This window comes from Camelina sativa, chromosome 19 (assembly GCF_000633955.1).
Source record: "Camelina sativa cultivar DH55 chromosome 19, Cs, whole genome shotgun sequence".
NCBI lineage: Eukaryota > Viridiplantae > Streptophyta > Magnoliopsida > Brassicales > Brassicaceae > Camelina > Camelina sativa.
Genome location: NC_025703.1, coordinates 3463765 through 3490749, shown reverse-complemented (window position 1 = coordinate 3490749; position 26985 = coordinate 3463765). Strand labels below are relative to the sequence as shown.

At 35.6% G+C, this 26985-nt stretch overlaps 7 protein-coding genes and 1 long non-coding RNA gene across 9 annotated transcripts in view; 5 read left to right on the top strand and 3 right to left on the bottom strand.

The window, feature by feature from the left end:
• On the top strand, positions 4060-8172 carry LOC104764533 (protein DETOXIFICATION 43). Its single transcript, XM_019240625.1, has 12 exons — positions 4060-4342; positions 4434-4804; positions 5237-5403; positions 5508-5643; positions 5738-5834; positions 5997-6097; positions 6371-6534; positions 6658-6729; positions 6821-6937; positions 7047-7142; positions 7716-7837; positions 7930-8172. Exons 1-12 carry the CDS (start codon positions 4260-4262, stop codon positions 7988-7990), a joined length of 1587 nt encoding a protein of 528 aa, XP_019096170.1. The 5' UTR covers positions 4060-4259; the 3' UTR covers positions 7991-8172.
• LOC104764532 lies at positions 8783-10533 on the bottom strand. The gene is made up of 3 exons (XM_010488082.2): positions 10328-10533; positions 9668-10165; positions 8783-9459 (listed from the first exon to the last, which is right to left on the bottom strand). Exons 1-3 carry the CDS (start codon positions 10404-10406, stop codon positions 8939-8941), a joined length of 1098 nt encoding a protein of 365 aa, XP_010486384.1. The 5' UTR covers positions 10407-10533; the 3' UTR covers positions 8783-8938.
• On the top strand, positions 12489-13573 carry LOC104764531. Its single transcript, XR_763760.2, has 3 exons — positions 12489-12590; positions 12692-12732; positions 12838-13573. It is a non-coding gene; the product is annotated as an uncharacterized LOC104764531 (long non-coding RNA).
• On the top strand, positions 14175-19202 carry LOC104764529. The gene is made up of 12 exons (XM_010488078.2): positions 14175-14308; positions 14380-14740; positions 14933-15110; positions 15195-15244; positions 15466-15558; positions 15641-15729; positions 15881-15959; positions 16095-16177; positions 16730-16808; positions 17410-18088; positions 18228-18705; positions 18805-19202. Exons 1-12 carry the CDS (start codon positions 14277-14279, stop codon positions 18944-18946), a joined length of 2343 nt encoding a protein of 780 aa, XP_010486380.1. The 5' UTR covers positions 14175-14276; the 3' UTR covers positions 18947-19202.
• LOC104764530 lies at positions 19477-20988 on the bottom strand. Its single transcript, XM_010488079.2, has 4 exons — positions 20435-20988; positions 20290-20359; positions 19887-20202; positions 19477-19794 (listed from the first exon to the last, which is right to left on the bottom strand). Exons 1-4 carry the CDS (start codon positions 20920-20922, stop codon positions 19535-19537), a joined length of 1134 nt encoding a protein of 377 aa, XP_010486381.1. The 5' UTR covers positions 20923-20988; the 3' UTR covers positions 19477-19534.
• LOC104764526 (glycine-rich RNA-binding protein 4, mitochondrial-like) lies at positions 21064-22164 on the top strand. The gene is made up of 4 exons (XM_010488076.2): positions 21064-21276; positions 21368-21436; positions 21691-21797; positions 21884-22164. The coding sequence occupies exons 1-4, from the start codon at positions 21138-21140 to the stop codon at positions 21983-21985; spliced, it is 417 nt and encodes a 138-aa protein (XP_010486378.1). The 5' UTR covers positions 21064-21137; the 3' UTR covers positions 21986-22164.
• LOC104764528 (serine carboxypeptidase-like 27) lies at positions 22112-24685 on the bottom strand. The gene is made up of 9 exons (XM_010488077.1): positions 24167-24685; positions 23975-24070; positions 23785-23877; positions 23609-23694; positions 23274-23534; positions 23054-23181; positions 22870-22965; positions 22627-22732; positions 22112-22542 (listed from the first exon to the last, which is right to left on the bottom strand). Exons 1-9 carry the CDS (start codon positions 24534-24536, stop codon positions 22399-22401), a joined length of 1380 nt encoding a protein of 459 aa, XP_010486379.1. The 5' UTR covers positions 24537-24685; the 3' UTR covers positions 22112-22398.
• LOC104764525 (MAP3K epsilon protein kinase 2-like) overlaps positions 26572-26985 on the top strand; it is an 8146-nt gene continuing 7732 nt past the window's right edge. For both annotated transcript variants that reach the window (XM_010488074.2, XM_010488073.2), the window contains exons 1-2: positions 26572-26631; positions 26770-26904. In XM_010488074.2, the coding sequence (XP_010486376.1) occupies positions 26572-26631; positions 26770-26904 (195 nt within the window). The remainder of the gene's footprint in view (positions 26632-26769; positions 26905-26985) is intronic.

The window sequence follows — 26985 nt, the reverse complement described above, 5'->3', positions numbered from 1 at the left end:
TTAAATGACACTAATAAAGCTACCAGACAATATAAAAATAGTGGCTCGTGCCCGATGTGCGTGTAGACATAATGGAGTCATTCTCAAGTGTTGATGTCTTTGTAATTAAATCATTTCCGAGAGACGTCAAGTGTTTTTCTATGAAATATTTTAAGTCATGGTACACTTGTACTTTTTGTGTACTCTTTATAGAATGAATTGTGTGTGTTGTCAAATAATTGCATCTTTTGAAATTAGAGTGCGCACTACGTAACTAAACGTTAAGTTAATCAGCAAAGAATATCTAACAATTTCATCCACGAATCAATTTGAATCCTCTGACAATATTTTGGAGGTACGAATGATACGATTAACATACATGTTAGATGGTAATGATTAATTAAACAGCGGATAGCTTATAAAAGGAGATGATAAGAAACGTGAGGTATCAAATGTAGTTCAATGGGTATCGTGATGGATAAATTAGGTAAGGCGAAGGCGCATAACAATAGAAAGGAAAAACAAAAATATTACTTTTATAAAAAGAATGAGAAAAAAAAAATGAAGGGTAAACTAATTAATATTTGTTGCAACTTAATTGGGAATCCTACGTAGCCCACTTTTGTTGTATAAAACTGTTACGTTGATTGTGACTGTTACGTTGAATGTGACTTCAGCCACTACGTCACGTCTCTCATAAGTTTCTCGTTCATCGAATCATTTTGGTTTCATACACAAATCGAATAAGTTACAAGTTTTTTACTGGATTTGAGCAAGGAACTGACTAATTATAATCAATAAACCAAATAATAATTTAATGAAAGTTTACTACTGTAATTAGTTTATCCCTAAATATAAGCTACGTCTGAGAGACGAAAGAGGGAAACTTAGACGAAGCCGACAAACTATCTCGTATTGTAAAATTAACGTTTTAACATATATTTGCAATTCTGAAAATTTAGATGCATTGTACTTACAACTTTTTGTTTTTATTGAAATGAGCTGTGTATCGTGTTATAGTTCGGATTCATCATTCATATTTCGATTATGAGAAAACGATTTAAAGCAAGATATAACGACATACTCACACACATTATTTATTATGTTGGTTCATTTTTTACCGTAAATTTATGTTCACACAACATACTCCCTCCGTTTCATAATACAGGATGTTTAGAGAAATATTTTTGTTTCATAATATAGGATGTTTCCAACTTTCTATGCAATTTTTAGATTAAATTTATATTTTATATTATGCAGTCTTGTTTATGATTGATTAAACTTTTTAAAAGTAACTATTTCTTAATATGCGTGTTTTCACTAAAATATCATATATTTTGAAACGGATGGAGTATTACATATAGTCAACAATTCGTTAAAAAAGAATGAAAAAGAAAGAAGATTACGCATATTGTTGTCTTATATACAAGAACGTTGTAACTGATTTTTACCCAAAAAAAAAAAATCGTTGTAACTGACATCTATTTTTAGTTTCCGCAATTTCCACAAGTGAATTCCCAACTTTTAACAAAAGTTAATTTAAAGTAAAATAAAAGGTAGGATAGCCATTGCTTTTATATATAAAGCAAAGTTTGGAGAACATATGGACAAAAATGAATATGAATGGAGTGTGTGTATAAATTGGAGCCAAGTGTTGGCACACACTCATTAAACTGAAGCCAAGTACTGGCACACGCCTATATGTTCTCTAAACACTCCTAGATACTCACTGACTGACTACTACTCACGCCTATAAGTTCTCTAAACACTCCTAGATACTCACTGACTGACTATTACTCATCTCAAGTTCACGTGTGACTACTTATATAAGCGTTGGCTACGTAAAAGGTAAGATATTTTCTCCATATATCTCATAAGTTCTGCGATTTTCTTTAGTAATTGCATATATATTCTCTATCCTACGGGGATATATCAACAATCATGTAGGACAGTTCTTTGTGTATGTAGGTAGTGTGTACGGTTGTATATATGAACCGAGGGAAAGAATATAACAAAATATTAGTTGTTAAGTTTATAGAGGCTAAAACATAATTTCATTTCAGATATAATTGCACATAATTTAGGTTTTCCATGTACCAAAATTATCTTTTTTCTTAATTAATTTTCCCAATTTTTTTAGTTCTTACATATTATCTTTCAGTTTCCTATTAATCAATCTTCATCCTCATTTTGAGTATTTTTATAAGAAGACAATACCAGTATATTATTAATTTGATATTTAATTACTTCTTAAATATTTTAAGTAATCATTCCAATTTACATATAGAAATATTATTTCTTTTATTTATTACAAACATAGAAAGCTGGGATAATTACTACCACATATATTACATAATCAAATTTTTACCTTTAATATACTTATGTACTGATCTAAAGGTTTTAAATTAGTTTTGGGATAATTTTATTTGGAAACAATAAAAAGCAAGCTAAACAACAGTAAAATTATAAAATTTTATGTTATGAATTTAATTTCATTATTAATCACATAGTTTATAAAACGGGTAACTCTACGATAATAAGTAATATGTATTATACTGTTATGAATGGGGGAAGTGGCAATGTTGGTAGTGAAATAGACATCGATAGCTTGGAAAAGATGGCCTTATCTTGCGGAACAAACAATTACATACACGACACGCACTATATACAACTCACCTGTGTTGGTCTGTGTAGCCATCTTTTATGTTATTGTTTTCCGACTGTCGCCTTCCTTTAACTAATATATATATTATCATTTTAAGGGTGTTCATAAATCCTAATAGAAAGTTAATTACAGTTTCCTATAATGACCATGACAGAAATAATACAAAATATATATATATATATATATATATATATATTACACTAGGTATACCGATTTAATCTTAGGTACTTTGAATCGTGATAAAAACTAAACGGCCTCTCATCCTCTCTCCCTCCCTAAAATGGAAAACACCGTTATGCAAGTCTTTTAACAATGCTCCACAAACATGAATGTGTTTTACTAATGTTAAAACTTATATAACTTACCCTTTTCAACGTCCCAAGGGCCATGCATCAACGACATGGAGATCTTGGAACCGAGGTCCTATGGAAGGAATAATTTCCGTACTATGTTATTTTTAAAAAATAACATTACTTTCTTAACATAATTTATGAATATCGGTATTTTCATCAGAATTTCATATTTTGTCAAATTTTGTCTTCTATTTGTTTTTAGTTGTACTAAGTAAGACGGCGCTAAACACTTTAACACTGTCGTCTAAATTATAAATAGTTTTTTTTGTCTTTTAGTCATTTATCGTAAACAATAACGAAAGTTATTTTTTATTTAAAAGGAAAAGAACGGAAAATTCAGATGTGTTTAAAGAAAATTTACAAATTAACTATTTATTATAATGATAAACTATATTTATAGTAATATTTAAATCATATTATCAAAACAGAAAACTATTTCAATTCCATTATATACAATATTAACACAGAATTTTGATTTAACATAACAAAAAAAACTGGAAAAAGTCTTTATAACTGCCGAAGTAAAAAAGGCTTATGAATTATTAAATTAGATGTTATTTAATGATAAAATAACAAATTTTTGGCAACTAGTGAATTTCAATTACTCAAAAAGATTCACTTTTTTAAGTGGAAGATATCAAAAAATAAATGAGGAGTTTAGAAGAAAATAAACTCGTTCCCACTATGATGAATACATGTAAGAAAACTTTCATGAAAACTAAAATTATTTACTCAATATTAAAATAGAAGACTCTTTCTCTTTCACAGTCAGCTTCAGTACTATAATTTTTGTTAAAGTTCACGAGTACCATAGTTTTCCTATTAATTAAACAAACCTTAGAATTTATAATTAACAAGGGCAAGCCAATAAGTTATAATGGGATTTTATACTTAATAGAAGCACATTACGATGTTTATGTCTACCTATTTTTCCTTCAATAAAAAAAGAGGAAATTCATATTATTGTTGTCTTTAGTTTAGACGGAAATAAAAAGCAAACAAAAAGATGTTAAGGAAGGAAACCTTTGTTTTCTTCAACAAACATATGAAATAAAAGAAAAAAGAAAGAAATATATATTTTTTCCTTTATTAAATAAGCAAAGATATGCATGCTCATTACGTGTCTATAAATACAAATACATTTGTACATGGAATCTACTATAAACGTTCCCTTTGCTTCTCCGATTCTTCGAAACACTTAAATGATATTTTCAGACTCAAGCAATTAATTACAGAGGCAGTTACGAAGGAAAAAAATATCGATGACGGAAAATGGTGATCTTGCTACGATTCCAACAAGCGTGAGCAAGCCAATCCCAATTCTGGTTGTCTTCAAAGATTTAAGGTGTGTGTTTATGTATTTTATGATCATGGTGAAGAATATTTTATAAGAGGGGTGTTTCATATAACACTTAATAATTCATATGAAACTGCAGACATGTATTCAGTCTGGATACAATCGGGCGAGAGATCCTAGGCATGGCGTTTCCAGCAGCTTTGGCTTTGGCTTCTGATCCAGTCGCCTCTCTGATTGATACCGCTTTTATCGGGCGTTTGGGAGCGGTTCAGCTAGCGGCGGTCGGAGTCTCCATTGCCATATTCAATCAAGCTTCTAGAATAACGGTATTCCCACTTGTGAGCATCACAACTTCGTTTGTGGCAGAGGAAGACACGATGGAGAAGATGAAAGAAGAAGCAAACAAAGCCAATCTTGTTCATGCAGAAAAAATACTTGTTCAAGATTCCTTGGAAAAGGGCCTTTCTTCACCTACAAGTAACACTACCAACCAGCCACAGCAACCACCTGGTAAATTCCCCAAATCATACTATCTCACTCAACATTGATCAGAACTTTATAAAAGTTTGGAATTGGTTATTTTATTTTATTTTTTTTCCTTTTTTTAATGTTCAGTTTATGTCGGCATTTTTAAATTAAACCATATTTCTATAACCTTTGTTGTCAAAAAATAAAAATAAATTAAACCATATATTCTTCGTATCAAAGACGGAATTTTATGTTTTATTTCTACAAACTACGTCAAACGTAAACAGACTATATATGTTTGTGTTTGGTGTATGAGTATAAAATTTGGAAAAAGGGATATTTTTTTTTAAATCTAAACAATGTTATATTAAAACCTATAAAAACCGACACATAAATTATAGCTTTTCAAACTTTAAGGTGGTAACTCATTAGTTTGAATTTGTGTTTCTTGTTGTTGTTGTTGTGAATTAGTAGCATCGGATACAAAGTCAAACAGCGAAAACAAAGGGAATAAAAAAGGGAAGAGGACTATACGAACAGCATCAACAGCCATGATCTTGGGGTTAATCCTCGGCCTTGCCCAAGCTATTTTCTTGATTTTCAGTTCCAAGTTGCTTCTAGGCTTCATGGGAGTGAAATCAGTGAGTTTACAGAAATATACATTGATCATGCATGCACATAATCTTGGATTCGAACAAAAAAATTTGACTAAGTTGACTAATTTGAGTTGATTGTTTGATAACAGGATTCGCCAATGTTATCACCAGCGCACAAGTACTTGAGCATACGAGCTTTAGGAGCTCCTGCATTGCTTCTATCTCTTGCTATGCAAGGCGTCTTTCGTGGCTTCAAGGATACCAAAACTCCTCTCTTTGCCACTGGTAAAATAAATTAACCACTCTATTCTATTCTTATAATTTGATTACCAGATCGTCACTCTATCTGCTATAATATTTGTCTTCATGCATGAAACAGTCGTGGCAAATCTCATCAACATCGTCCTCGACCCAATCTTCATTTTTGTGCTTCGTCTCGGGACCAGCGGTGCAGCCATTGCCCATGTCATTTCTCAGTAAGAAAATTCACTCAACTTTTTTTCACACATGCAGAATTGATCATTACTTATAATTGCTTGGCTCATATTTTTTCTTTTTTACAACTAAATGTAGACTTGTGAAATCATAAGCACAAACTAAAACTAATGATTTTTTCTTTTTCTTTTGTGTACGTGAAGGTACTTTATGACTCTAATCTTGTTCATCTTCCTCGCAAAGGAAGTTAACTTGATGCCACCAAACTTCGGGGATTTGCAGTTTGGAAGGTTCCTTAAAAATGGTACGTGTGGATGCCTATTCATTAAAAGTTGTTTTTCTTGCAGTTATCAAAGCACAAGATCCGTCGTAGGTGCTAGCTACTGCACATAGTCCAAAAAATATCTTCTTTTGATATTTTTGGGTGAAAGCAAAAAATAATAACTATCTATGTAGTACTAGATTCAATTAAATAAGGTCTGTATTTAAAAAGATTGAATATTTAAGTATAGTCCGATGTCCTTGCAAAGTACAGAAATGTTGATGTGATCTAACAAGTAATATTATAAATTGAAAGGGGTATTATTGCTGGCGAGGACCATAGCTGTGACGTTTTGTCAGACCTTAGCAGCAGCAATGGCGGCTCGACTCGGTGCAACACCAATGGCAGCTTTTCAGATTTGCTTACAAGTCTGGCTTACTTCTTCTCTTCTCAATGATGGTCTTGCCGTTGCTGGTCAGGTAAATTCCTTTTACTAAATTAATCATCTTTAATTTGTAACCCTCGTATGTATAGTTAATACTGTTGATCAAGTTGTATATGGAAAATGGAAATGATCATTTGATGTGTCTTTAATTTTACAGGCGATTCTGGCTTGTTCGTTTGCTGAGAAAGACTATACCAAAGTGTCGGCTATTGCATCCCGTGTTCTACAGGTTCGGTTCAAACCACATTATATGAAACCTCTCTTTAAACAATGAAATAATTGTGTGTCTAAAACCAAAAATGAATGAAATTGGTTTGCAGATGGGTTTTGTGTTGGGATTTGGACTGTCCGTTTTCGTTGGACTGGGTCTCTACTTTGGTGCCGGAATATTCTCCAAGGACCCTGCTGTTATTCACCTCATGGCCATTGGAATCCCGGTACTAATAACAACAACATTAAACAATAACTATAGTATTAAAAAAAAAACATGTTAAAAAGACTATAACTAATAAGATGTTAATATGTTATATATGTAAATATATGCAGTTTATAGCAGCAACACAGCCAATAAACTCACTCGCCTTTGTATTGGATGGAGTCAATTTTGGAGCATCTGATTTTGCTTACACTGCATACTCCATGGTACGCACACACCTTCTTTGCTTACATCTGCAATGCTTAATGACTACGTGTTCATTTCACATTTTCTTGAAATTTGNTCTCTTTAAACAATGAAATAATTGTGTGTCTAAAACCAAAAATGAATGAAATTGGTTTGCAGATGGGTTTTGTGTTGGGATTTGGACTGTCCGTTTTCGTTGGACTGGGTCTCTACTTTGGTGCCGGAATATTCTCCAAGGACCCTGCTGTTATTCACCTCATGGCCATTGGAATCCCGGTACTAATAACAACAACATTAAACAATAACTATAGTATTAAAAAAAAAACATGTTAAAAAGACTATAACTAATAAGATGTTAATATGTTATATATGTAAATATATGCAGTTTATAGCAGCAACACAGCCAATAAACTCACTCGCCTTTGTATTGGATGGAGTCAATTTTGGAGCATCTGATTTTGCTTACACTGCATACTCCATGGTACGCACACACCTTCTTTGCTTACATCTGCAATGCTTAATGACTATGTCTTCATTTCACATTTTCTTGAAATTTGACTCTTTCTTATTATTTGTTAATTATGACATATCAGGTAGGAGTGGCGGCCATAAGCATTGCAGCAATAATATATATGGCTATGACCCATGGTTTTATAGGAATATGGATAGCTCTTACCGTCTATATGGCTCTCCGAGCTATCACTGGGATTGCCAGGTATTTTAATTGGGTTCTTAACGGGCCTTTACTATATAGCCCATTATAGTAGAAGCAGTCTTTTTGACTCGGTTGCTGTTGAATTTATGCAGGATCGCAACGGGAACCGGACCGTGGAGGTATTTGCGTGGACGATCCTCATCATCTTCCTAGGACTTAGTATATAAACGAGTTGCATCTTCCTTCTTCCTTTTTGTTTGTTTGTTTCTAGTTCTTGTGTTTTGTTTTCTCATATTTTGTTCGAGAGACCGTTGTATCTGTAATAGTTTCACATAAATAATTGGAACAGAGTACTTTCATATTTTGTTTCTATAATGCAAATTAAGTTATTAATATATGGAGCCCTCGCTGGTATTTCTATCTAAAGAGTACTTTCTTTGTGTATGGATACATTTGCTTAGACTATATGGTTCAAACTTCAAAGAAGTCTCAGATTCTATAGTTAAGGGTTCATTAAAAAATGGATTTCACCTTTTACTATAGAAAATCTGACCATAGTTTATCTGAATTAAGTCCCAATAATAGGTTCCAGACTCAATTTAATGAAAACCATTAGATTTGTTTGGTTCAAACTTCAAAGAAGTCTCAGATTCTATTACTAGGTGTTGGTTACAAAATGGTTTTTATCCTTTTACTAAAGAAAATATGACCATAGTTATTTTCTTTACTAAAAGACCCAAACTGTGGTTCCAAATTCAATTTAAGAAACCACTAGATTTGTTCTTTTCTTGTAATTAGTTCCACTTTAAAAGTCTTTTCTAAAGTTTTTCAACTACTTCATACCTTCCACCTTTTTGGTCAATCAACTTTTACACTAAAAATCACATTAACTTTAATTCAAATTTTCAACTTATGTGACTAACCAAGTTTTATACTTCAATAGCTAATAATTATTCCTCCTTGCACTTTAAAGTATGTTAAAAGATCAAAAACAAGTTTTTGCTCTACCTACTAAAATTTTGTTATTAACTATTACTCTGTTTAACTCAAAACATCTCATATTACAATAATGGGATATATCATTATCCATTTTAACTTGAAGGCTATCACTTAATTCCAAAGAACACAAGATGCAGTCGTGATACAAGAGTAAAACTCGATCTAAGCCACATGAGTAACCACAATCTGATCAATGACAGGACCGCATAGAGATCCAATATCAGTCTTCTTGGTATGGTAATAACCACTGAAGAAAGTAATTCTAGTTCTTGCCTCGACCGCCTTGAAATTGAACTTGGCAGTCTTAACATGACCTCCACCAACGGAAGTGTGTGGCACTTTGAGTGTATCTCTGGCTGCAAAAGCTTCAACCATCATGGATCCATGGCAGTCATTCTTAGCATCTCCAACGACGAAGGAGAGAGTGTAGGTTTGACCAGGCGAGGTTCTAATGACTTGTGCGATGGCACTTTCTTTGCCTGCAACAAGCTCGATCGCAGCTTGTCCAAAGGGGACATTGAAGTACTTAGAGTCTATGAATTTCACTGCCTTGAGTGACTCAATGATCCAACCAGGTAAAGGTGATGTGAGATCTTCTTGTTTAGGTGGGAGAAGTACTCCTTGTGTAGAGTTCACAAGACGGTGAGGACCTTCTTCGAACCCTCCGTTCTTCACCAAGTTCCCTGCACTTGTCGGGAAAACCGAGTTATTACCAAACCGAACCAAATTGAATGTGAACCGGTATCAAGATTGAACCAAATCTAACCTAAAAGCTTAAACTGAAACAGATGGAATTTTAAATTGATTTCGGGTTCTGTTATCCAATAAACCGGAAACTAAAAACCCTAGAAAGTGAACCGGAACCAAACCAAACCAAACCAGAGAGCTTACCTTTGATGTACAATGGATGAACAAGCTCTTTGATGGCGACAGCGTCCAACAAAGGACCACAAGCAGGATCTTCTTGAACTCCAGGATTATGGAAAGTCACAGTAACTTGAGAAGTCTTGGCTACGAAGGCCCAAGCGTACACGTCACCTCCGAAGCTGTTGTAAAGTGTCTGAAGCGGCAAGTCACCGGACTGAGGAGGCACAGAGACTCTAAGAACCTCGTCTTGTGCACAAGTTCTCGACGCACCGAACGTGAGCGCGTAGAGAGAACCTGGTTTGACTTGAAGCTTCTGAGAGATCGTGGCTTCGTTTCCGAGCCTCACGGCGTGGACTCCATGAGCGACGGGGAAATACATACCTCCCGGTTGAGGACCACCCGCGATGTACTCGACGAAACCGGTGGTTTCCCATTCGGGCAAGGCGGTTTTGCCGAGGAGAACTGTTTTTTTCATGTCGGTTTTCTTTGGTGACTCTTCGAAGTTTCCATTACGAAGGTATCCTGAAGAAGAAGTAAAACAGAGAGAAGAAGTCTTATCTGGATCTAAATTTAAAGAATGAATCTTTTTGATCCAAAAACACCAAATCTTGATTTAGAGTACTAAACAGAGAAGACCCATCTTCCAAAACCAAAGCAAACCAGAGAGAATGTGATTTTACTTACCTTCATAAGCAGGAGCTCCAAGAGCAGCACCACAGATGAGTAGCAAGATAGGTAGAATAATGGCTTTAGGAACCGCCATTTTTACTCTTTTCCTTCTTCCTTAAAGAAGAGTGAGTGAGAGAGGGGAGCTTCAGAAGGGAAAGAGAGAGAATAGGTCCGAAGAATTTGAGGATGGTGAGAGGAAAACTATCTCGAGATGCTACGACTTTATACAAGAAAAGTGAAAAGGGATTTAAAGCGAGTGAGAGAGAGAGAGAGGAAATCACGTAGAAAGAGGTAATGGTAATGGGACCACATTGATGGATTTTGTCTGTCTGTCTTGCTGAACTGAAACCGACTTCCTCCTTAATTCATGCTCTCTAATCTCGTATCGGCACTTGTGCCCTTTCTTCCTTCACTCTTCCCACAATCTTGTTTACTTATAGAAGATAGTACTAATATTTACTTGGCTTTCTAGTTTCTATATAGTCCTATTGGTAAATTTTGTAAGGATTGTTAACAATTATTGAAACATGTTATTGATACCATAAAACAGTTTTCTTCATTGATACCATATGTATGTTTCGTCACAAAAAGCTAGCTATTGGTCTTCTTCGATGGTAAAATTGGAAAATGTATTAGTAAAAAGCGTAAACAAATGGCTGATGTCAAAAAAACATCGATCCGATAGCTTTTGAGATTTTCCAACATTCAAGTAACTAACTAACGGAGCCAAAAACAATGATGTCAACTTATACTATTACACAAAAAAAAAAACTGACTAAGTTTTAAGTTTGTTTGTTTACTTGTTTTAAAAACACTAATGGAGTATATTTAGTAAACATTTAAGTCGGTAACAGAGCCATAACAGAATTCTTATTCTCAAAACTTCACTACCGAATAGTAAATGCATTATATCCTATAACATGAAACTTTTTCCTAATCTACGCGTTTTATAAAAACAACTGTTCTGATATGTCTAACTTTAGTTTACAAATCTCAAAATATCTATAATGAACAACCAAGTCACAAATCAGATTATTTTTTCTGAAATTGTTTATGATTTGAGAAGTATCGTATTAGAATTGTACAAGATTTTTTCATCAGATTGTGGGGTTTTTAGTTGATCTGCTTAAAACGGGAATTGCGGCAGATGCAACTGTAATCATGGAGAGGTAGAGAGAGTAAGGGTGTAGACAATTTTCTGGCTTTGGCTGGTTCCAACAATTATTGGGATTTTTAATATCTATACAAAATCAGAGGCATGTGCAATAATATTATTATGACTATAGGTTTGTTATATAGTCAGCGACCGCATGTGACTATCAGCTGAATAAATTGTGTAAACACATCACTAAGTTACGTGTTGTGTGGGTCCTTTTGCGTTTTTCTATCTACTGATGTTATCCACTCGATGCCTTTCACCCCCATGCGGCCGCGATTGCTCCATGTTTGCCAATTTTATTAATTACGAATGGTTCTGTTGTGTCTTCTCTGCTCACTTGCAGCACTTTTATTTCATCGGATTTTGCAACACACACACTAGATATATTATTAAACATGTATTTCGTTGGGGGACTATAAATAAAACCTAAAGGAAAAAAAAACATGTGTTGTAAGTTATATAATACAATCAATTAATTCAGTAGTTTCATATAAATCTTAGAAAGTAAATTTAAAACAAAGTTGCTTTTACCTCACAAAATAAATTTAAAAATAAAAATAAAATTGAGGATAATTTGTAGTAGGTTTGTTCTCTGAGTAATTGAGTAATCAAACCCCAACCATATCCATTTATTTTGTTTGGGACTTTAGGACCAAATTCTATTTTTTTTAGCACATCTAACATCAATTGTGGGCCTTTTTAAAATAAAGTTTTGAAATGACGAGGCATACCGTATAACCTAGTTTGAAGGAAAACAAAATAATTTTGTTTCCAATAGTTTAAAGAATCTTAATTACATATTAGACTATCAACAGTGTTGATTCAACACAATCAAAGCTTAGTTACAAATATATGGTAAAAACTGTAAAAGTATCATTTTACCTATAAAATTTGTATTGTATTGGATAAAAGTTTCAAGCCCAAAATTACCTCATAGTAAGCTGGCCCAAAACCAGTTAAGAGCCCAAATATATTTTCGACTTTCTTCTTTCATTTCCAGTTTCTCCGAGGGAACCCTAATCTCTTCCTACGTCTCTGAACTCTGAAGCATGGCTTCGATGAGGATTTTGATGGAGCTCAAGGATCTCCTGGAGAATCCTCCTTCAAATTGCAGCGCAGGTCTGAGTTGATGAACAAATCGAGTCTTATTGGAACGTTTAAGAATCCAGATTGTTCAGTACCATCTGTAAGATATACTAATTGATTCCACCTTGCTGCAGTCCTTGAAGAGCTCAAGCTTGAATACTGTGAGCTGAGAAGGGTTAGAAATTTTATAAAACTTTGGTTCAGTCTTTTTTTATAAAGGTTTTAGTTTTATTCTGGTCTTCTTAATAACATTAGCTGTCTTGTGAAAAAATGTATACAGAGAATTCAGATAAAGAAGTTGGAACTTGAGAAACTGAAACTAGAAAACAGATTGAGGTTTGTTAGTGAGGTTAACAGTGGTGAAACTAGAAAATAGGATTCACACCATTTCCGAACAAGGCCAAGCCTGCTGGTCATTTTGATGCAGATGAAGAATTTGACGATGAGTTGCTGATACTAGAAAACAAAGTCCAGTTTATTGGCGGAGTAATCAGTGGAGAAATCGTAGTGATTGATAAGAAGAAAGCTCATCTTGTTCAGGAGTTGAGGCAGAGAGGATTCACACCATTGGGGAAGAAGCCTGTCGAAGGTGCTGTTGCTGGAACATCTGATGCAGCTGAAGAATCTGAGTATGGCTACTTACTGGTATTGGCTAGTAAAACAATGCCTCAAGAGAAAGCTGAGCAGTTCTTGGCAGAAGCTGATGAGCCAGACTTTGAGTCTCTTGACATGGATCTGCAGAAACTTGAATTCAACGATGCTCAAGGTGACAAAGAGAGAGAAGCAGCACAAATCAATATCAGGGGACAGTGCTGGAGCTTCAGCATCTGCACCAGAGAAGACTCTATCTGTGGATGAGAGATGATGATCATCAATGATCAGCTGATTTGGGATAAATATATTAAAATAGGGACTAAGTGTTTGATGGATAGTAATAGTCAGTTATATGAAGTATTATCTATAAGTGATTAGTGGAGAAGTATTTGGTTTAATGACATTAACATGTTTGGAACAAAGCTTACCGTTTAAGCATTTGGTCTCTCATCTTATTTTGTTGTTGATTGAATTGATGAGTCTACACGAGAAATATTTTATGTGTCATTTGTGGTTAATGTTGTTAAAATGTCACCAATCACCACCATCCGCGTATGTTGTCAATATAATAAAATTTACCAAGTCAAAGTTTTTTTATTGCTCTAAATATGTCTCATCTATACTGTAATTGAGAAACTCCAAAATTGTATAGTACAGTTAGTTGAAAGAAGAGAGTTGGGATAGTGACGACGTGGAAGCATTTAATTGGAGGAGTCAACAAGAGCACTCTTTCAGTTTCTTTGGCAGCATCTTATAATAAACCAACCGTTGATTAAGGTTGAGATGAGAAAAAAAAAAGCATCTTCTTATCTCTGCGTCCAAAACTCCAAAAACTCTCACAGAGCGCACAAAAGAGACGACCCCCTTTCTCTTAACTCTTTCTAGTATCTATCTACTACTACTGATTAAATCATTAATACAACTAATTAATTTATTACATTAGCAATCCTTAAATTTTCTTTTTATATGATAATAAATAAATTAAATAAATAATATATATATAAAAAAAAAAAAAGAGAGAAGCGATCTCTAAAATCAAAATCTCGATTTTTTTTTTCTTTTTTATTTTTTTTTTATTTTGGAGGCGAGAGGAATAATTTTGGTTGCGGTGGGATTGGGATTATAATGGCCTTTCACGTAGCTTGCCCAATTACATGGTAATCTATCTATCTCTCTTCTCTTCCTTATTTTGCTTCACTATCTCTCCTTAACATCCTTTTGCTCGCAGTCGTCGGATCTGCGGTTGCTCCTTAGGGTTTTCTCGGGATCTCCGTAGACCTAATGGCGAAGACGAGTTTTTGAAAAAGGTTAATCAAGTGGAGGAGTTTCGCAAGGATCCTCGTGTTTCTTCTAATGTTGTTCATGGAGGCACGGTTCAGGTTAGGGTTCCTAAGGTTGTTCCTGCTCCTCAGACGGTTTCTTCTGTTTCGGTTTTGGGGGTTGGGGATGGTGTTGGTGTTGGAGTTGTTGATGAATTGGCGGAGGAAGCTTCCGCTCAGAAGAAACGTGTTGCTCTTCAGAGACAAGCTGCTGTTACGGTTGAAGCTGCTGAGGATTATGCTCGCAGGTTTGAATCTGGTGTCAATGAGGTGAGTGCCTTTTTTATTTTTTTTGTTCTTAATTTGCTTTGATATTCAGTTTGTGTGTATACAAAATTGGGAGAATTGTTTGATTCTTCTTTGTTGGCATTTGTTGCCTTAAAAATGTCATCTTTCATTTCCGAAGCCATTTTTTTCTGTATTGATTGAGCTTTTCGTTTGTTTTGTTTGTTTGTTGTACAGCTTTCATCAAAAGACCTTGCTGGTGAAGAAGTAGCTCACTCCGGCATGAATATAATGTGCAGAATGTGCTTCCTCGGAGAAGGTGAGGGAAGTGACAAAGCAAAGAGGATGCTTTCCTGTAAACACTGTGGAAAGAAGTACCACAAGAACTGTTTAAAGTCTTGGGCCCAACATAGAGGTATTTACTTACATTCAATGTTGCTGTCATTTTCCTGGCTTGCTAAGTCTTTTTTTTTTTGGGTCTAATTGCTGTAAGTTGCAGATTTATTTCATTGGAGTTCATGGAGTTGTTCCTCTTGCCGGGTTTGTGAGGTAGTTTGTTTCTGGTTTTTCAGTTTTCTTGTTCGTGACATTTGTTGCATCTGAGCACTACCTATTGCTCGCAAAGTGATTGATAAAACATATGTTTCTTTTTTTGTTTAACGAAATCAGTTGTCTTAAGTAACGAACGGATATAAAAGTGTTAGCCTAACTGCTATATAGACTGTCTTTAGATCTTTAAACCTGCCTCACTGAGTCGTTACCCTCCTTAGGTCTGCCGTAGAACAGGAGATCCTAACAAGTTCATGTTCTGCAAAAGGTGTGATGCTGCTTACCATTGTTATTGCCAACATCCTCCACACAAGGTACCTGACAGATAGCTACCTTCATGTGATTATCTTTTTTAACTTAAGTAGTTTGGCTTATTTATTCAACATGAACGCACAGAATGTAAGTTCTGGGCCATATCTCTGCCCAAAGCATACAAGATGCCACAGCTGTGATTCTACCGTCCCTGGAAATGGCCTAAGTGTCAGGTATACATCCTTTGTCTTTTGCGGGGTAGGTTAGTCTTACAAGTGAGCAGAACAATTTACTTTGTTTGGCCAGTTTAGGATTTGCAGATGGATTTCCCTATTAAAAATTCTGTTGATCAGTTTTGTTCACATGTGTTTTCTAATGTAACAGGTGGTTTTTATCATATACTTGCTGTGATGCTTGTGGCAGATTGTTTGTGAAGGGAAATTATTGTCCTGTATGCTTGAAGGTACTGTATTTTTTATTAAGCAAAACAAGTCTTAGCAATAGCATTAACATGGCCTTTATTTTTAATGCGAGATTCCTGTAGCAAAACATGACGCCTCTTTGGTGTTGCATTAACCAAGTTGCTTATCTTGTATAGGTGTATAGGGATTCAGAATCAACTCCAATGGTTTGCTGTGATATCTGTCAACGCTGGGTGCATTGCCATTGCGATGGAATAAGGTTCGTCCTCATTGTAATTTGTATTGTTGCAAACATTGTTATCTCTGTTGCATCTGCCATATGATTATACTACCAATTAGATTNAGGTGGTTTTTATCATATACTTGCTGTGATGCTTGTGGCAGATTGTTTGTGAAGGGAAATTATTGTCCTGTATGCTTGAAGGTACTGTATTTTTTATTTTAAGCAAAACAAGTCTTAGCAATAGCATTAACATGGCTTTTATTTTTAATGCGAGATTCCTGTAGCAAAACATGACGCCTCTTTAGTGTTGCATTAACCAAGTTGCTTATCTTGTATAGGTGTATAGGGATTCAGAATCAACTCCAATGGTTTGCTGTGATATCTGTCAACGCTGGGTGCATTGCCATTGCGATGGAATAAGGTTCGTCCTCATTGTAATTTGTATTGTTGCAAACATTGTTATCTCTGTTGCATCTGCCATATGATTATACTACCAATTAGATTGTCATATTTTAGATATGCATCGTAAAATGTATTTGAGTCATATGTTAAATCTGGAATTGTTTGCCTCTGGAAACTGTCATGCAGTGAAGAGAAATATCAGCAGTTTCAAGTTGATGGAAAGCTGCAGTATAAATGTGCCACATGCCGTGGGGAGTGTTATCAGGTATGTCTGTTCTTGTTGTTAGTACCCTCGCTTCTTAGTCTGTCAATCATTCTTCTTGGTTCTTGTTATCATATAAGTATTGCGCGTAGAGCTGGGGGCTTTCCTTTGCNGTGATATCTGTCAACGCTGGGTGCATTGCCATTGCGATGGAATAAGGTTCGTCCTCATTGTAATTTGTATTGTTGCAAACATAGTTATTTCTGTTGCATCTGCGATATGATTATACTACCAATTAGATTAAGTCATATTTTAGATATGCATCGTAAAATGTATTTGAGTCATATGTTAAATCTGGAATTGTTTGCCTCTGGAAACTGTCATGCAGTGAAGAGAAATATCAGCAGTTTCAAGTTGATGGAAAGCTGCAGTATAAATGTGCCACATGCCGTGGGGAGTGTTATCAGGTATGTCTGTTCTTGTTATTAGTACCCTCGCTTCTTAGTCTCTCAATTATTCTTCTTGGTTCTTGTTATCATATAAGTATTGCTCGTAGAGCTGGGGGCTTTCCTTTGCAATGGGAAGAGGATTTAATAGTGCAATTTGCTAGTGTGTTGATCATATAAGTTTTCTTGGTTTTCAAATTCTATCTTTGGCTTCTCAGGTGAAGGATCCTCAGGATGCAATTCAAGAACTTTGGAAGAAAAAAGATGTGATGGACAAAGACTTGATTGCTAGTTTAAGGGCTGCCGCTGGTTTGCCAACCGAGGAGGAAATATTTTCGATATCTCCATTTTCAGATGATGAAGAAAATGGACCCGTATCTGGGCGCCCACTGAAGCTTTCTATTAAAGGTTTGGTGGAAAAATCCCCAAAGAAAAGCAAGGAGTATGGGAAGAATTCAAGTAAAAAGCATGCTAGTAAAAAAGGTAGTCACACTAAGTTAGAGTCTGAAGTGCATCAGGAGATTGGATCTGAGAGACGCCGATTAGGTGGTGCTAGAATTGATAATGTGGGGTTTCAGATAAACGAACAATCGGACGTGAATTCTTCTGTAGCTGGAATTTGCTCAACACATGAACCTAAGATTGTAAAACATAAGAGGGTTGATGATGTTATGGTGACTGATGAAGAAAAGCCGTCAAGGATAGTTAGAATAAAGTGTAGCAAGCCTCTTGATTCTGATAGCGAGGATACCTTACGGAATGCAAGGGAGGAGAAATCTGTAAAGACAAAGAAGTTGGTTATTAATCTGGGGGCAAGGAAGTTAAATGTCAGTGGTTCTTCGAAGTCCAATGTTGTTCCTCATTTATCAAGGGACAAAGATCAGTCCACTTTGGGAGGTATGTTGTGATCTTTTTATTAATACAACCACACAAATACTTGAGAGTTTTTTGCATGTGCATTAACTGGAGTACTAATATTTGAACATTTACAAGTCTATAATTCCTCTAAATTTCTGCTAATAATGTATTTCTGCAGGGGATAAAATTGATCAGACTGGCGAAGTAAGAACCCTGAAGATCTCTGGAAGGTTTGGGAAAACTCAATCTGAAGGAAGTAAAGCTACATTTGGGTCGATCACACAGTTCCCTGCAACAACAAGTGAAGGAAATCACGTGGATGACAAAACATCCATTTCGCCATCGTTACAGAAAGAAGCAAGACCTCTGCTGAAATTTAAACTCAGGAAACCTAATACAGGAGATCAGACATCTTTGGTTACAACGCAGTCTGAAGATGAAAAACTGAGTCCTGCAAAAGGCCAAAGATCAAAGAGAAAGAGACCTTCAAGCTTAGTGGAAATGGCTTCACTGGAAGAAGACAATGAAGCTACAACACCTTCTTATCAGGATAGTTCAAGGAACGACGAGCTGATGGATGCTAACTGGATTTTGAAGAAGTTGGGTAAAGATTCAATAGGAAAGAGAGTCGAAGTCCATGGATCTCAAAACTCATGGTAAGTTTGATCGTCTTAACTGATTAAGCTGTTGTGATTGGCCTGCTTATTGTATCCTATCTAGATGTCTAAAATGAATAATACATTTACTGTTTAAAGGCATAAGGGAACTGTGACAGACGTTTCTGGAGACACATCCACATTGTCGGTTTCTCTAGATGATGGAAGCATCAAGACATTTGAACTTGGAAAGCACAGTGTCCGCTTCATACCGCAAAAGCAAAAGAGGTCGAGGAGCTGATTGGACCAGCGAGCAGCGTTTTAGTCACTAACCTTCTGCGTGCGATAAGACAATTGGATTGTTGGGCCATTTTCTTCGCTTTAAGCGCTTTTGGTAGTAATAATCAGTAACACGAAAAGTGCCAAATTGTGTAGATATTACTTGTGATATGAAAGGTGGTAGTTCCTGTAACTCATTCACTTGGTAGGTCCATAGTTTTTGCAGACTCGTGTAACAACAATTCGTTCTAATTGAAGCAGGTGAGAAATTTCTGTTACTAAATGGCAAAATATGGTATTAACATATATCAAAAGGGAAATTAAACAGGGGGTGGTGGCAAATCAATAAGAAGCCAAAAGCCAACACAGTCATCAGAATCTAAGTCATCTTGAATTGCAAGAAAATGCAAACCACCACTTGCTTTCTTTGCAGATTCCCAAGCTTCAGCTTCATCAGTAGTAACAGGTGTCTTCTTGTAGGTCGCATAGACATACCTTGTTGAGATCCCAACAGCTAGAATCAAACATCCTTTGGAACTGTCNTGAAGCATGTGAGAAATTTCTGTTACTAAATGGCAAAATATGGTATTAACATATATCAAAAGGGAAATTAAACAGGGGGTGGTGGCAAATCAATAAGAAGCCAAAAGCCAACACAGTCATCAGAATCTAAGTCATCTTGAATTGCAAGAAAATGCAAACCACCACTTGCTTTCTTTGCAGATTCCCAAGCTTCAGCTTCATCAGTAGTAACAGGTGTCTTCTTGTAGGTCGCATAGACATACCTTGTTGAGATCCCAACAGCTAGAATCAAACATCCTTTGGAACTGTCTGCTTCAATCGAACATACTTCAAGCCCATTCATCCAAGCTATAATGATCAAGTATAAAACTCAGAATCAAAAACCAACCCACAAACAAACTTGTTCCAAAGATGGCTTAGCAAGAAACCAAACACCTTACCTGCCAGAGGTTTAGCTCGTGAAGTAGCAACAGAGAGACCTGGAATCAGTGTATTTTCATCCACTTCAATGCCAAGCAAATCCAAGTCTAAGGTAGCACCAAACACAAACTTGTCCTCAAAGTCTGAGATCTCCTCTCTAACAGCTGAGTAAGGTAATTGAACAAATCCCCATTTCTCCCCAAACAAATTCTCCGGAAGATTCATTGGAAATGGATTGTCTAGAGACAGAAGAGGCAATGATCCCTTTTGGAAACCGGGGTGACGCGTGTACACAGTGTCATAACGTTCTTGCAACCACAGAAACAGAGACAAACACTGTAATGCAGAAATTTAGCTTTGTTTATCAACTTGTTCCAAGTCCCTAACATAGAAACCACATGTACACAAAAACTGTTAACTCACCCGTTTACTAGGCACTGCCTTAATGGCAAGCTCTTTGCAAGCTTTTGTGATAATGGTTTGCATCTGTGACCTGCAAAACCAACTTCAACCATTAGACTACATTTAAAAGAAAAGAAAAGCAAAAAAAGCTTTTTAGTGTTTGCACCTGAAGAAGCGAATCCTCTCAGGAAGAGGAACACCCAAGTCTTGAGTGATGGTAACAATGGCGTCTTTGAGGGTAATACTATTAATGACATTATTGGGAAAATATTTAGTGACTTGAAGAGAGAGCGAAGCATCACAAACCACAAGCTCCCAAATTTTTTTCCCTCTGGAATCAAGGATAGGCCTCGAGCAAAAATCCAATTCCCACTCTTTGATGCTCTCCGCATCGGATTCCGGATCCAGATAACTCAGCTCAGACGTTGGATCATCTTGTTCTTCCTCTACTTCATTTGATACCTCTTGTTCTTTAGTAATCGACAGTGAGCTCTCAGGTAACGACCTGGAGACGAAACGGTAGCGTTTCAAAAGGGTATCGGAGGAGAAGAGATGATGATGGGTTTTGATTGGTTTATTAAAAGAAGAGGACTTGGGGATTCTGGGAAGTGATGGTGTCTGGATTCGAGTGGTGTTAAAGCCTAACGTCGCCATTGTAAAGGTAGAAGAAGCTTTAGAAGAAGAAGAAGAACTGAAGAAGAATGATTTATCCTTTTCGGTTACTCCTTCCTCATCCACAAAGATATTTAATTAATAAAATAATATTTTTTTTTGTTTTTTTTTTTTGTGGTCACTTATTTAAATTGAAAAAAAAAACTTACAACACAAAGCTTCCGTTTGAAGAAACAAGTTTTGTTATGAATTGATTGATGATGATGAGGAACGGCATTGAGCTACTAGTGAGACGAGTTGCAGCGATACCTCAACACTCAGTTTCTTTTAGCTTCCAAGTTCTTCCTCAATTTTGCACATCTTCTGAGTCGCCCAGCTCCAAGCTATTCATCGGAGGTTCGAATGTGTTTTAGTATTATATCAAAGGTACCCACATTTACATATTTTAGATGATAAAATTACGATTTTGATTCCCGTATGTATGCAGGAGTGTCGTGGTCTGTAGATGAGCAATCTCTCAAAGACGCTTTCTCTTCCTTTGGTGAGGTTGCCGAAGGTAATAATTGTCATCTATAACTCTTCCAGGTGTTCGATAAAATGTCTGAATGAGTCTTTGGTTATGACTTTTGGGTATTTTTGGATTTATCTGATCGTTTGTAAGATTTGTTGGTTTAGTGATGAGTTTTATAGAGGCTTGGAGAGCTCTGTACTTTCTCTCACCCGAGTTCCATTTGTGTGTAATGTGAACAACTACTTTAATTGTAATCCTATTTGGATTCTTTAATCTATCAAATATAATTGTGATGTCAGTTAGGATTGCGTACGACAAAGGAAGTGGGAGATCAAGAGGCTTTGGTTTTGTTGATTTTGCAGAGAAAGACAATGCTCTGTCTGCTAAAGACGCCATGGATGGAAAGGTAAAGAAGCAAACGTAACAAACAAAAAGATTTGTTGTGTTGCTATCGCTGCAGGATGGTTTCTTAAGTGACTCTCTATGTTGCAGGGATTATTGGGTCGGCCACTGAGGATAAGTTTTGCCCTTGAAAGAGTGCGTGGTGGTCCTGTGGTTGTTCCGCGTTTTGGGAAATCAAAGAGAGACAGGTAAAGAGTCTTCAAGTGATGAAAGCATCTTGTAGAGATCCATCTTTCAAAGACTCTTAATCCAATGACAAAAGACAGCATTCTTGTAGAAGCTTGTGGTTGAGTCTTTTGTTTAGTTGTAATCTCAAAGTCTATAAACTATCATGTAATATCATTTAGTGTGAAAGGTTTTGCTTTGCATCATACAATAATGGAGAAAAGATATAAAACTGTTTGAGACATGATTTTACAAAAGAAAAGAAAAAGAAAAAAAAAAGAAGAGTAGCTTATGACTTGTACTCAATAGCTACTCAGTCGTGTGTTGGATTTGGATGTACCAAGGATGGTGGAAGACAGTGAATGAAGAAACACTTGGTTTATTGATGATGAAGGAGAAAGAATATGTATTTGGGAAGAGTTCCCATCAGGTTTGATGTTTCAGGTCATAGGCATTGGTTTGTTCTCTAAAAAGGATCTGAAAAGAATAAAGGCTTGACGGGGACGGTGTAGAGGCACTTCATGACCAGCTCCTGCTACTGTTACTAATGTAAGCCCTTTGTACACTTGACTCCACCCACCTACCTACAAATTACAATACAATGCCCCTCAAATCAATTTCTGAATCTTACGCATAGAAACTAACATGAGAAAGGTTCAATTTTTCACCTTGCCATGATCGTACCATGGGTACCAGTTTGTGATGGTTGCTAGCTTCAGTGCATCAATAGAGTATCGGGTAGCGGTTATAGGAACAACCGCATCTGTATCCCCACTGCATATCATGTAGAAAGAGATCATTGATCAAGCAATCTTTATTTGTAATCAAGACTTTACATATATCTCTACACTGCTCTTATCTGTAATCATTCATTAAGGAAACATCACAAAGTTCAATACAAATTTTGGTACCTGAAAACCCATATTTTGAGACCTGCAGTAATCAATTCTCTGTATATAGGAAGCATTGACAGAGGAGAATCTTCCCAATAGTTTCCCACAATGTCACTGCAAGAGGACAAAAAAAAAACTCAATAAATCAATCAGGTTTATGCCTTTAAATACAACCAGAATTGAAACTTTGTTTTCAACTGACCTGCATGCTTTCCAAGGGTAAGGTAAGCGAGTGACATTTGCGTGGAGAGCCTTCTGAACTTCCACGCGATTAAAGTACACATTTGAATATCTCTCTGAACAAGGATCATAAGCCCTTGACATCCATGGCTGAGATATGGACACAAAGTTATAGCATTTTAGCTCATAAAAACAAACAAGAAGATTAATCCGAAAATGCTTTCGGATGTGTCAAAACTTACATAGCGACCCTTTAAGAATCTCTTAAGTTGTACAGTATTGTTGCAAGGTTTGGTGAAAATGCTATATGGATCGATATTTCCTTGCTCTAATTCGGCATTTCTCAGAGCCTCCATACACTGCAGTGAAGGATGCTGAGATGATACTGAGTAGCACGCTGTCTTTAGCTGGTGATACGTGGAATCGGATATGAGACCATGATTCCACCAATATTCAAATGTTCCTATATAATCATGATAGTCATCTGTAACAGCATTTCCCACCTGAATAAGCAGACTTTTAAAAATCCCAAAGTTTACTATCTTGTCAAAAAGTCTGAGTTTTGTACAATCTTTACCATAAAACCTTTGAGGTTTATAGCCGGGTTCCTGAAACCCTTGTTTCTTTCATGGACAAGTTTAGACAACTGAGGAACAAAATGACCTGTCCAAGAGAGAGAGAGAGAGAGTCAAGAGTAAGCATCAGGTATCATCTGTAACTGATGAGAGAGCTTGAAGGAGAAAAATGTGAAACCTGCATAGCTTTCTCCAATAATATAAAAGTCTCTATGTTTGTATTGTGGAAACCTCTCAAACCAGCTGACAAGAAATCTATACGAGTCTTCGGCTACAGATTCATCAAGACAAGAAATCAATTAGAGTTCAAGAAAGCCTGATGATTAAAGTTGATAAAAATCAGAAATAGATTATAAGAGGGGCAGAACCTGTTCTCTGATCACCGGTTGTGTAAAGATCTGAGCTTGTGTTTGAATATGAGAAACCAACTCCAGCTGGAGACTCCAAGAATAGCAGGTTTGCCACTGAGAGATACAAAGAGAGAGAACAAATCTGAATCCGGAATTAAGAAGAGAAGAGCAACTAATGATTAGAGATTCAGAACAAAAAAATGATGTTACATTTATTCCAAGCATAAAGTTTTGGATGAAGAGTTTTGCCATCAGACCCAACGCGAAAAGGACCAATTTCTTCAGCACCTCCATAAGCAACAGAAGAACAACCAGGGCCACCATTGAGCCACAGAACCAAAGGTCTAGACTTTGGGTCACGGGTCAACGGAGACTCCACCAACCAGTAGAACAAAGCTCTTCCACGTTCTTCATTCACAGTGACATAGCCTGAGTACTGTCTAAAATCTACATTACTAGGTTGTCCAGGCAACTTACTGATTCTGTCTCTCAGCTGTTCTTCCACATAAGAAGAAGCACAACATGAACTTGAAGAAGAGATTGTGAGTAAGAGAATGATAAGAAGAAAAGAGTGATCCATGGATCAGATCTAAGAGAGTTAGATCTGGTGGAACTCTGGATTCCTCACGATTTGGAGAGAGTGAGTGTAAGAAACATTTAATTGTTCTCAAAGTCAAACTTATAGTTACTTAACAGAACAGCTAGCGCACTACTCTACTACTGTCTTGTCTTCAGACTGGACAGACAGTGAATAAGCTACTCCCTCATTATATTAAAAAGCTAATAAAGACAGATATTAAAATTCTGTTTGTGACACTAGTAATTTTAATATTAAGGCTAATGTAGTTACTTTTAATCATGGTAACCTAATTAATTTTTATATAGTGTCGTTAATAATAGTTTTTTTTTTCTCTTTACGTTATTTAAAAAATTTGCTTATGAAACTTGTAATTGATTCCTTTGTTATAAAAGGAGACTTAGAATATTAAACTGTAATTTCTTCTATCTATGGTGAAACTAGTACTAGATTGTTAACATAATTGTTTTACTACATTTTGACCAAAAAAAAAAAAAAATTGTTTTACTACAATAGTTTCAACTAGAGTCTGCTACTAAATCTGCAGCCCAGTTAGAAAGAAAAAAACATTATCATGTTGGAGTAGTGTGAAAGAGAGGAAAAAAATAAAAAAGGAACTTTTTACTTTACAGTCTTTGATATTTTACCCCCAATCCTAAGTTCTAAATTCTAACCATTCTTGGATAGGCTTTTTATCCATCCGACAATTTACAGGTCTGACATGGGCATGCCTGATTTTTCTTGAGGCTAGAATTTTATTGTCTTTTTCAAAAAGAATTCGCATTTTAATTTGACAGAGTAATCCAAAATTTGACTCCTTTTTGTTTAATAAATATCGTATAAATGTTGAAATAGCTGAGTTTTGAACCTGTTGTTGTCATATGTTTTGCACGCAGAAGCCGGATATCACTTGTTTCCCACTCACACAGTCACACACTCACTACTACTGTATAAACAACAGTTATTTACCACTGAAATCGTTGTTAACCAGCGATCGAATTATTATATATAGGGACATATGAATCTTAAAATCATATTTTAAACTAGTGTAATTAAAAAGAGTTTCGGATCTCTAATCTATGTATCCTAATTTCATATGTTTTTATTTAATTATTTATTTTGTAATTTTTATATGTAATAAAAATGTATACATGCTTATTTTGTAAGTTCACCTAAACATTTAAATCTTAATTGTTTGACGCAAAGATAAGATTTTTATAAGATTACAATTTTGATTGGTCATACGCCGTAGATATCGGATTATCCTGATTCCGCCAATCAAAACACATATTATATATTAATTTTGCCAATCAAAACACATAATCCTAATTCCACCAATTAAAACAATAATAATAGATTTTTAAACCTAAATTGTTGATAAGATAATACTATCTATATAGATTCTCTATATAATCAACAAAACTGAAACTAGGTAAAGAAAAACATAGTCGACTTCACCATGAAACTCTACAAATCTCCGACTAAGCTATCGAGCAATCAACCAGTGGATATGAAACAAATTCAACTTCAATTCCAAGCAGCAAAGCTTCTCCCTTTCCGCGGGATGAAGAAAAAAGGTTTTGTATGATTTACTCTTTTCATTATCATACTTATGTGTGTGTGTGTTTTCTCCCTCTAATTTTGAGGCTATTAGAACATTATTTAGTTTAAAAGGGGTGAAATCGAAAAGAAAGAAAAAGGTAAGGACCCCAAAATAAAAAGAGAATACTTTGTGGCCTGGCGCCTGAGGTATCGACAAAAAAAGTATCTCTCCGGCTGATACAGTTCGTCAGTTTCCAAACCTTTAATTAATTTTTTGATTAATTTTATAATTAAAATTTCACAACTGTATTAGGGCTGGCAATTTTGATCTTCAAACCCCATCTCGATTCCTTCGAATTTTGTTTTTTTCTCAAAATTAAAAAAAAAAAAAACCCTAAAATTCTTTGATTATGTTTCTCCTGAATTTTCCCTCGTAAAAATAAAAATAAAAATGGAGTCTTGAGTAGGCAATTTTTGTTTTGGTGCATTCTCAGAGATGGCGAAACAGATGACGTCATCCCAGTTCCACAAATCAAAGACTCTCGACAACAAATATGTGAGCTTTTCTCCACAATTCTGGGTTTTTTAGCTTTTTGGTCTAGCAAATTTGAAATTGGAATGCTTTCAATCTTTGTGGAGTTTGTTTAAATTGATTTAAGTCACTCAAAGGTTTGTGCTTTTTTGTTGAGGGCAGATGCTGGGAGATGAAATTGGTAAAGGAGCTTATGCTCGAGTTTATATAGGATTAGACCTGGAGAATGGAGACTTTGTTGCCATTAAACAAGTCTCTTTGGAAAATATTGCTCAAGAGGATCTTAACACCATTATGGTTTGTTTACTTTCCTTTTTATTTCTGTTCTAAATGTCATCTCAGTATCACTGACTCTGAATCCTGTTTTTGTTGTGGGGG

Excerpts from the sequence above, each read along its gene's own strand:
- LOC104764533 (XM_019240625.1), top strand. The coding sequence starts at position 4,260 with ATGACGGAAAATGGTGATCTTGCTACGATTCCAACAAGCGTGAGCAAG. Across the intron at positions 6,535-6,657 it reads GTCTTGCCGTTGCTGGTCAG|GCGATTCTGGCTTGTTCGTT; the intron begins GTAAATTCCTTT and ends TTAATTTTACAG. Across the intron at positions 7,143-7,715 it reads CTTACACTGCATACTCCATG|GTAGGAGTGGCGGCCATAAG; the intron begins GTACGCACACAC and ends ATGACATATCAG.
- LOC104764532 (XM_010488082.2), bottom strand. The coding sequence starts at position 10,406 with ATGGCGGTTCCTAAAGCCATTATTCTACCTATCTTGCTACTCATCTGT. Across the intron at positions 10,166-10,327 it reads TGGAGCTCCTGCTTATGAAG|GATACCTTCGTAATGGAAAC; the intron begins GTAAGTAAAATC and ends CTTCTTCTTCAG. Across the intron at positions 9,460-9,667 it reads TCATCCATTGTACATCAAAG|GGAACTTGGTGAAGAACGGA; the intron begins GTAAGCTCTCTG and ends CGACAAGTGCAG.
- LOC104764529 (XM_010488078.2), top strand. The coding sequence starts at position 14,277 with ATGGCCTTTCACGTAGCTTGCCCAATTACATG. Across the intron at positions 15,245-15,465 it reads CCTCTTGCCGGGTTTGTGAG|GTCTGCCGTAGAACAGGAGA; the intron begins GTAGTTTGTTTC and ends TACCCTCCTTAG. Across the intron at positions 16,178-16,729 it reads TGCCATTGCGATGGAATAAG|TGAAGAGAAATATCAGCAGT; the intron begins GTTCGTCCTCAT and ends ACTGTCATGCAG.
- LOC104764530 (XM_010488079.2), bottom strand. The coding sequence starts at position 20,922 with ATGGCGACGTTAGGCTTTAACACCACTCGAATCCAGACACCATCACTT. Across the intron at positions 20,360-20,434 it reads GAGAGGATTCGCTTCTTCAG|GTCACAGATGCAAACCATTA; the intron begins GTGCAAACACTA and ends TTGGTTTTGCAG. Across the intron at positions 19,795-19,886 it reads ACGAGCTAAACCTCTGGCAG|CTTGGATGAATGGGCTTGAA; the intron begins GTAAGGTGTTTG and ends TGATCATTATAG.
- LOC104764526 (XM_010488076.2), top strand. The coding sequence starts at position 21,138 with ATGATGATGAGGAACGGCATTGAGCTACTAGTGAGACGAGTTGCAGCG. Across the intron at positions 21,277-21,367 it reads CTCCAAGCTATTCATCGGAG|GAGTGTCGTGGTCTGTAGAT; the intron begins GTTCGAATGTGT and ends GTATGTATGCAG. Across the intron at positions 21,798-21,883 it reads AAGACGCCATGGATGGAAAG|GGATTATTGGGTCGGCCACT; the intron begins GTAAAGAAGCAA and ends TCTATGTTGCAG.
- LOC104764528 (XM_010488077.1), bottom strand. The coding sequence starts at position 24,536 with ATGGATCACTCTTTTCTTCTTATCATTCTCTTACTCACAATCTCTTCT. Across the intron at positions 24,071-24,166 it reads ACTTTATGCTTGGAATAAAT|TGGCAAACCTGCTATTCTTG; the intron begins GTAACATCATTT and ends TGTATCTCTCAG. Across the intron at positions 23,695-23,784 it reads TATTGGAGAAAGCTATGCAG|GTCATTTTGTTCCTCAGTTG; the intron begins GTTTCACATTTT and ends TCTCTTGGACAG.